The 9,952-nt window shown below is 31.1% G+C and overlaps 1 protein-coding gene across 1 annotated transcript; it reads right to left on the reverse strand.

The window, feature by feature from the left end:
• Positions 1-7,384: 7,384 nt before the first annotated feature.
• On the reverse strand, positions 7,385-8,140 carry LOC143597297 (uncharacterized). Its single transcript, XM_077075834.1, has 3 exons — positions 7,948-8,140; positions 7,783-7,898; positions 7,385-7,741 (listed from the first exon to the last, which is right to left on the reverse strand). The coding sequence occupies exons 1-3, from the start codon at positions 8,138-8,140 to the stop codon at positions 7,385-7,387; spliced, it is 666 nt and encodes a 221-aa protein (XP_076931949.1).
• Positions 8,141-9,952: the final 1,812 nt, after the last annotated feature.

Consider the following 9,952-nt stretch of genomic DNA (forward strand, 5'->3'; position numbering starts at 1 on the left):
TTTCACTTTCAATTTGTGAAACTGAAATCATATCCACCCACTGCAAAAATATGGCACTATGTTAGATCAATGGATGATTATCATAAACAACATAAACAATTTAACTGAGACAACCAAGTGCACAAAGCATAACAACTCGCCATCGCAATAAAAAATGGTCCCGTAAATGGACTCGGCGACAGTCAGTTATTGGCGTAGCAATGTATTTTGCATCCAAGATACTAGCATGAACCTCGAGTTGACTTCATGTTTATTTTTGTATTGTCTTATTGGCGTAGCAATGTATTTTGCATCCAAGATACTAGCATGAACCTCGAGTTGACTTCATGTTTATTTTTGTATTGTCTCATCACATTCGTTCTTCATAGCTTTGGTTTCATAACCCCCGCAACATGGGGGGTCGAGATACTAGTTAAGAATATAAATTCGAACATGTATGCAGGTGGATTAGGAAATTGAAAAAAAAAGGCTACAATACTAAATGGTCAAAATGCTATTGAAGATTTGTGACTGATAAAGGTGGTTGCACGAAGTCATGAAGATTTTTGGATGATTGTTTTCATTTGTGTTAAACTGAATACTTTAATAATATGTATGTTAGAAAATGAATAATTTAGACTAATGGTCAAGATGGATGCTTTAGCTGTTCTAGCTATTTTTAAAATGGTTCATTATTTGGATATGTTGTTTATTTGCTCACTTTTTATGTTCTAGCTATGTTTTTATTTGTCTTTTAAGGCGGTTGATTTGCCGTCATATTTGATTGAAAAACGTCATATTTGCTCACTTTTTTTTTATACTAGTGATTAGGTAAGCACATGTCAAAATGTTATAAAAGTGTTATAATATGTTTTTATTGGGACGTTTTTTGGGTGGTTAATGAATATATTATGCGACTATAAAATTGGTTTCATAATCTTATTTGAGATATTATGACTTTTTTCTTGGTACTAAAGTACCAATAATGTTACACCATACGCGTCTTATAAATTAATTTTTAAGGACGCTTGTATGTGTATCAAAAGATTAAAGGTAGGTAAGCACATGTTAAAACATTGTAAAGTGTCCTAATATGTTTTTATTGAGACGCTTTTTAGGTTGTTAATGGATATTTTATGCGACCATAAAATTGATTTCATAATCTTATTTGGGATATCAGGACGCTTTTTGAGTTCCGAGACTTATTACGACCCCTTTACATTAAACGATTTTCTCGTTGGTCCTATTAAATGAAAGATCCTATAAAATAGCATTTTAGGACGTTTTTGTGCGTACTAAAAAGCCCTTTTGTTGTAGTGTATTTATTTTTACACAATATTTGTAATTTTATTTGTAACTTTACTTTTTATATCAAAACTTAGTAGTTTCACATTGTGTTAACTCTAGATAGTGTAACACATAACTAATTATAAGCTATAATAAATTGTCTAAAAACAAACCAACTACTATAATGTTTGACCTTATCTTTTATTAATCTTCATTGTAAAATAAAAATAAAGTGAAAAATTTATTCTTTAAAATTAATTATTTTATCTAAAGGTGTAGGATTTATTTTAAGAATAAAAGTATGTGTTCCAATATTACTTCTGGATATGATTCCGGCTTCTGTAGCATGGTTATCATATTGTATCTTCATATGTAGTTTAGTTTCATTGTATAGACAAATTTTCTAGTTAATATACAAAGATAATTTGTCATCTGATTAATAGCGTGCTAATATTTAACATTTGTATTCCAAAGATAAAAAGTTGTCTTATCCACTTGAAAACCAACACATGTAGTCTAGTGTTTATATTTTTGTGATTTTTTAAGATGATGAACTTAACATAAATTATAAGTTGATTTAATAATCAATTAAAAAAAAGAAGTTGTAAATGGTTACTTTTAAAACCAACCCGTGACCGAAACTCATTCTAGTCATAAATTGTTTTGACAACAACCATGTTTAATACTTTAACCAGTTAAAGAAACCCACTCGTTTAAATTAAAATAAACACTGAGAATACATCAATGGTGAATTTGCCTTTTAAGGATTTGAAATAAAAAACCTGTAATTTAGTAAACAATCATATTTATGCTGGTATTTAAATTTTTAAATCAAGAAAAAATTATTAAATAGAGAAAATGAAAGATTTAAAAGAAAAAATGAAACACGAAACTATTAATATGAAAGAGAAATGTATTTAATATGAAAATGATGAGGGAAAATTTTGTAAGAAACACTTTGGTAATAACATGTGACGTTAAAAAACTTTATTTATTATATAGTATAGATAAATTTTGAAATTCAATGGGTTCCCGTGAACGCGTTCGTTACACTATATATCCGCCCCTGGCTATAGATATTAAAGCACAAATCTCATCCCGAACAAACTAAAGAGTGTTTTGGGAAAGACCACCATTTAATGCCATACAACTTATCTTTAATGTTGCTGGATACGTATTCATCAAACATTACAATAAAACAAGAATAGTTTCATCCTCGTTTTATTTATATATACAACCAAAATCACACACACCATGTGTGTGTGTTGGGGTGGGTGAGGGTGGGGAGGTGGTGGCTCATATATCAAGATCAGATCCACAAACATACAACTAAGATGAAGCTCTCAAAATGATTAAGTTATTGACCAAAAATGTGATCCAGTCTGTGCTGTCAAAATTTACCCAATAGGGTCCTCTTTATACCTCCTCTCCATGTGCACCAATCTTGGATATTGGCCATTTTTGCAATAATATATTTGAATGGATATATATATATATATATATATATATATATTGGTTCATTGAGAAAGTCAGAAAACAAGAGAATAATAAGGTTTGAATATATTTATTTGACACTAGGCCAGTTTTACGTCTATAATATTGCATACGTGACTAAATTAACTTTTGTATCTTAAGTAGATATACGGAAATAGTTTGAATGTTTCATAAATAGAGAGAAAAAAGTTGTGTGAGATACTTCCATATGTATAAATAAATACTAGTGGAAGTGCCCGCGCGTTGCAGCGGGATACAATAGAAATTCGGTCGATGCATTTATACATCGAAGGAAAACATTTTATATAAGAAACTGAACTAATGGAGGCAAACCCTAGAATCCGTAGATGTGATTTGGGAATTGAAGATGAGATCTTAAAGTAGGCTTCAACCAAAACGTATCTAGGATTCAATAGCGGTAGATGGAAAAGGTAAAGTATCCATCTGTTGCATTCAAATGAATGTGGTAATGACAAAGTAATGAATAGAATTGAAGGTAGCATTCAGTCTAACATTAAATATACAAGTGTCTCATGAGACAAAAAGTGAGAGACGAAAGGTTGTCTATATGTATTATAATGTAATATAGATTAATGTTCATTTTCATAAATTTTATAGGTTTTTCTAACATCAGTGTATCGTGAATTTCTGTCTTGCGCTCTATATATGATTACATTTATAGATGATGTAGACTTTTTTGAACGTCAAATTCACACACCCATAAATATACACAATACAGTTCTAATAAAATGTGGACTCTAACCACTTTAGAGGGACACATTTTAACATTTTAGTATCATAGCTACAAACCTTTTTTGTACTCGTGTTCTAAAAACAACTTAGTTTCGTATATTTTTCCTCTTTAATAGATACTTTTACATAGATTGGAATGTATTTATGTATTTTCTGGTTTAAAGAATATTACAGAAAGGCTAAATTAGGTTACTGCTGTTAGGAGGTGGATGACTAATTATCTTTCTAATCAAGAATTAATGAAAAGAAAATTATTTGATTTTGGTATTTATGTGCATGAATTATTGACACATGTTTATTAAAATTAATAAATAGAAAAATCAAGGTGGATTAGAATTGAGTGTGTAAACTGAAACCTTTATGAAGCCTTTTTTGAGAAATTATAAATTTATAATTGAATGGAAAGATATTTGTAACTTGATACAAATTACATCAAATTTAAAGTTCGATGGATACATATAACATATAACCTAAGAAACAATAAAAAGTTATAGAGTAATGTGTCAAAATCGCTCTTGAGGTTTGATTGTGTTTGCGATTTTCGTCCAAAAAACTTTTTTTTTTGCATCTGGACCCTTGAGGTTTCCAAATTGTTGCCAATGTTGTCCAAATCGCTAACTATGTTAATTTTAACCGTTAAATTAAGGGCAACATTGTCTTTTTACTTTATTTTATATTATGGAACGTTTTAATGTTTTACAAAGTTAAGGGGCTAAGATGAATGATTAACAAATCTAAGGGGGTTCAATACAAAATGTTGTGTCTGCCATTTTCCCTGACCTTGTCTTTCCGAAAGTCCGAAACCATATCCGGCCACCGTCCCGCAACTCCGGCAAGCTTTAAACGCTCGAATCAAGACCCGATATCGATCAAACAACTACACCTCTTGACTCAAAACCTGAAAGCGAACGATATGAAATAACCTTCAAACGTATTATTATTGCGACAATTAATCAAGCGGAAGTAAGGAATACTCAGAAACCATACTCGATCCTGTATACTGACGCTCCACAAGCTTTTCTACGACACACCTCATTTGTACCCTGATATCAAATTTTGTTCGCCGCCACAAGCTTTCCGGCCAAGCTCATCGGCGATCGAGTCCCGCACCATTCGAAAGTAAGTTTATTGTCGATTTGGTCGTTTCCATTTACCGATTCAAAGCCCTATGATCTTGACTATCCTCTGTTACTTTTGTACTTAAATTTTAAAACTGAAATTGTGGATGGAGATTCTAGGGTTCAACTAGAATGAAGAAGATGAACCCTTTTTAACTCTTTGTCTTATCTTGTTGCATCCAAGATTGACCGGAGAAGGTGCTGCTGCTTCTGATGATGGCCGGAGATGGTGGTGGTGGTTGGTGGTATCTGTTTTTAAATAAGAAATAATAATAATAATAATAATAATTATTATATTAATAATCTATATCAAGCATGAGTGAAGAACCTCTTAAATTAATTTTAAGAAGTACAGTCACTATTGCATAATATACAATCATCAATGCATAAAATTTTGAAAATTTAAGGATAATATTGTAACTTTGACATCTTGAACGTTTAGAATTTGTTTACTTTAAAATATAGTTACAAAAATGATCCTTCAACTTCAATACAATTTTGTTAATTTATAAAGTAGTTACACATAAACCCTCTGTCTTTACCCATTTAATTGACAAATTTATTTAAAATGTTTATTTCTTCAATATCTTTTAATATATTTTGTTTTAAACAAAAACGAACTTACCATTGCAACATGCTTATTTTTGTTGACGTTTCAATGTAAATTTTGTTTTATTTTAAGGTGTTTATTATAATGTACAAGTCAATTAAGCATAAGAGTACAACTCAAATATGCAATTATGAACCTAAAATATAATTTTAAATTTAACCCTTCAACTATACTCAACTTTTGTAAATTTAATTAATAATTACTTTTCCATCCCCTTAAGTTTACCCATATAATCATCTATATTCTTTTTCATTGTTTTTTTATTTATATCTTTGAATATAATACGTTTTAATAAATTTCAAACATACAATCACGAGGTGTTTATTTTTGTCGACATTCAAGTGTAAGAATATTGATGCATATGTTATAACCAAAATGATTTCGTGTCATTTAAAAATAAAGTATCAGTTATGGTTTAAGTCAAAATGAGTTTGATCATTTAAATAATATATACTTTTATTGTTTTTGGTTAACGATTGAGGACTTTGACAGGTCAAAACGAATACGAATTTTAACTGGATGTAAGCTAAATGAATTTAGGTCATTATAAAAAATGTTTAGAATTTTGTTCAGATCAAAACAAGTAATAAATAAAATGAGTTTGAGTCATTTAAAAAAATGTCAATTCTGGTTTTAGTCAAAACATGTTATAAGTGTAATAAGTTCGAGCCATTTAAAAAAAATGGTTTTTGTTTGCATCAAAACAATTATATGCAAAATGAATTCATGTCATTTAAAAAAAGTATCAATTTTGGTTATAGGTGGACATTAAATCTTTGGTTGTTTATGATGGTTTCAAAATACTCCCAAATAACTATGACTAACATAGTAGATTTGGTTCAAGTTATAATGCTTAGCAAAATGAGTTTCAATTATTTTTTTAATATTTTATATTTTCGTGCTAACGATCGAGGACTTTAATATGTTAAAACACGTTCGAGTTATAATGGGATGTAAGCCAAATAGGTTTAGGTCATTATAAAAAAAAAAAATTTAAGTTTTGTTCAGATTAAGATGGGTAATAAGTAAAATGAGTTCGGGACATAAAAAAAATTGTCAATCTAGTTAAAACATCTTATAAGTATAATGAATTCGAGTCATCTTTTTTTTTTAAAAAAAAAATAGGTTTTTGTTTGCGTCATAACAATTATATGTATCAATTTTGGCTATGGGTGAACATTAAATCTTTGGTCGTGCATGAAATTTTCAAAAGACTTCCCAAACAATCGTGACTACCATAATAGATTTGGTTCAGGTTAAAATGCTCAGCAAAATGAGTTTCGATCATTTTTTTAAACTACCAAGCCACGAATATAAAACTTGGTTTTTATGACTCGTATAATAATTGTAACGTACAAAAGATATCATTCATGTTTTGAAAAAACCGTATCGTACCATATGTTTTTAAGGTTGTAATTACTAAAAATCCGTTTAAACATATTGTCGTCACCGCAGCATCGTGCGGGTATACTACTAGTAATAATAATATGATTTTTACTTTATTTTTATTTTGTTTAAATAACAAATAGGTAAAATGACAATATTGTCCCTAATTTAACGGTTAAAATTAACAGAGTTAGCGATTTGGACTACACTAGCAACGATTGGGAAACCTCAAGGGTACAGATGCACAAAAAAAAGCTTTTTGGACAAAAGTCGTAAAAACGATCAAACCTCAAGGACGATTTTGACATTTTACTCAAAGTTATATCATGGGTTTGGTGCTTTTATATATATATTTTCTTTTTCAGAAATTACAAATATGGACTCTGATTTTTAACTTATTAGTAAAATGGCATTTACTTTTGTTATTAAAATTAAAAAGTGAAAATATAACAAATTTTTACGTCAATTACTAAAAAGATCACTTGATGGTAACTATAGAGATTTGTAATTACCATTAATTACGATCAAGGTTTTTATAGCTTCACCAAACCAGTTGGTTGAATCCATCGTTTTGATGAACCGTTCACCCTACCGTTTAGGGTTTGCACACTTATAAAATAGAGATATTTAACATCGAATTTTATGTTTGTTGTCTATTTAAAAACAAATGGTTTTCAATACGAAGTAGCACTAAGATATATCAATTTCTTTAAGCTTTTTAAAATACAAAAATAATAGTAACAATAACCATTTCCTATCACTCAACCTTCCAAGCATAGAGAAATAGGCAAAACTCATACAAGCAAACTGAATCCAACCCTTGAACCGAACCACAAACACTCGCCGGAGATGTCAACACAGGTGGCACCGGAGGCGGCAAAGCGGACGGCTTAATAATAAACAAAGCATGCCTTAAACCAGGACTAAACAACCAGTCATGAACATCCCAGTAAACCTCAATAAATCCTTTCTTAAATTTGATTAATTCATTGCCTCTGAACTTCCATTGAAGATGCTTCACATGAACCATTAAATCTCCATCAATCCGAATCTCCATTTCTAAATCCGCATTACTTCTATTAATACACTCTATCAAAACATCATGAAAACCTCCCTTTTCATTAAACTTAACTCTTGTTTGAAACTTTTTCTTACCAAAAACATGTTCGAAACAAGAACTGCGTCCGTTAAAGCGGGCCTACAGCCCGTTTTACGGTACGCGTCTTTTTTCATATCTCCAAGAACAAGAACCACTTCATCACCCGAAACCACTGCGACATAACATAATACTCCGAAACCGGCTCAGTTTCACCGTGAAACTTTGCGGACTTTTGGTCCCAAAATATGTCAAGCGGGTTCCGTCGACTACAAAGCTTTTCGACCCATGTTTTCGCCAAAAGTTCCACGGCTTTAACTCGACTTTGCACGCGTGCTCGGTTTCCGGGCCCTCGACGATACCGATAACCCGTGAAGTAACAAGTTTTTGCACCAAGTGACAGTGATCAAACGGCATTGATCAGCGATTTTCGTCTTGTAAACGGACATGAAGACGCTTTGGCCGGATTTGGTTATGGTGGTGGAGTCTTCCGGCTTGTCGCCGGCGGAGAAACAGGCTGGGATTCCGATTGGGTCTTGCATTAATGTTTGTCTGATTGAGATTTGGGTTTTGGATTGTGGGAAGGGGTTTGGAATTGGCAGGTGGATGAATGAAAGGGAGTGAACAGAAACAATAAAAAGGTACTGATTTGTGAAAACTATGCATGTGAGTTGCTCAATGACATGCTTCAACGAGCAACTATTCAAGATTTTTAATTCTCTTTTATTAATGGTGGCCTGACGTTTGTTTCAAATCCAGAGCATGATGGGAAAGGTAAAGTTAACGAACTTTTTAAGAATGTTTAAATTTAAGTTTATTTGTTAACTTAATATTTTTAGTAAAAATGTCAATCAATAATTAACCATCTTATCTTATCTTATCTTATCTTTACTATAATAATAAAAAAAAATGTGGAAGCTTCGTGTCAAGCTTACATTTCTCCTAATTTCTAATATTTCATTTAATTCATTTTAGCTATTCACAGGACATCATGGGTGAAAACCATTTTGTCAAGTGGGTTATAACATAACGTGAATTTATTTATTATTGAATTAAGTATCATTTTCATCCCTAAGGTTTGACCAACTACGCAACTTTTGTACATTTTTAAACTTCTTGCATATCAACACTTGACGTTTCCATTAAAATCATGCTATTTTAGTACTTTTCTTTAACCCCGTTAGTTTTTTCCATTAATTCAGTATTAAATTAATTTATAAGTATTTTGAGAATCACAATTGAAATAACTAACCTTATTTACTTTTATCATTTGACAAATCCCGTATAATACACGTGTTCAAAAGCTAGTTATTATTATGTATAATAATTTAGAAGTTTGGTGCCGAAAAGTTCAATTGTCCACTTTGCGGCACCGTATTTATAGTATCTTTTTGTTTTGCTTTAGTTTCGGCTCAAAAAATGAATGCAATGAAAACCAGTCGAATGTTAATTTCGTTTTATTATTATTATTATTATTATTATTATTATTATTATTATTATTATTTTGTTTTAGTTATGGTATGATGACGAAAACCGATCGAATTTGCATAGACTCGTCGCGCTTTGTTTTAGTTCCAGTATCGTAACAAATTTCAACCGAATGATTTTTAGGTCCGGTACCATAACGAACATGACGAAAATGAACAAATTTGCGTAGAATCACCGCCTCAACATCCGGGATCGATAACGGTTAAGTTTTACCAATGATCGACTTTTACCGACCGACGCCACGCCATTGTTCCACCCCTTTTTTTAAATTTTTTTGTTTTAGTTTTGTCTTAGTTCTAGTACGACAACGCACATAACCGAAACCGACTGAATTCGCGTTGACTTACCGCACCAACATTTGGGTTTTACCACCGTCCGTGTTTTACCAATCGACACAATGCGTCAGGAAAAACACTAGTTGGATATATTTAAAACTAGACGTGTGAATTTTCAAAAACTACATTAAAGGTTAGTCTAAACGTACTTTCTCTCCTTTATTTGTTACTAGGGATGAGATCGGTATCGTACGCGTACTAAAAAACAGTAAATATGGGTATCCATACTCGTACCCGAATTTTATGGTACATGTACGGGTACTTTAGGCACGGTACTTGCTTTGGTACCATTTTTTTCTATATTTTAAAAAATCTCCATGAAACTTTGTATCGATACCGATATGTTATCGACAATCAATTATATATAATACCAAAACCAAAACTGTAATACCGGAACCAAAAGTAG

This window comes from Bidens hawaiensis, unplaced genomic scaffold, assembly GCF_021521415.1.
Source record: "Bidens hawaiensis isolate Kalapana, Puna unplaced genomic scaffold, B.hawaiensis_p1.1 tig00048078_1, whole genome shotgun sequence".
In the NCBI taxonomy this organism is placed as follows: Eukaryota; Viridiplantae; Streptophyta; class Magnoliopsida; order Asterales; family Asteraceae; genus Bidens; species Bidens hawaiensis.

Bases quoted from the DNA above. Each gene is read 5' to 3' on its own strand.
- LOC143597297 (XM_077075834.1), bottom strand. From the start codon at position 8,140: ATGCCGTTTGATCACTGTCACTTGGTGCAAAAACTTGTTACTTCACGG. The intron at 7,899-7,947 runs GTTTCACGGTGA...GTTATGTCGCAG, and splicing joins TGGGACCAAAAGTCCGCAAA to TGGTTTCGGGTGATGAAGTG. The intron at 7,742-7,782 runs GTAAGAAAAAGT...TTTAATGAAAAG, and splicing joins TTGTTTCGAACATGTTTTTG to GGAGGTTTTCATGATGTTTT.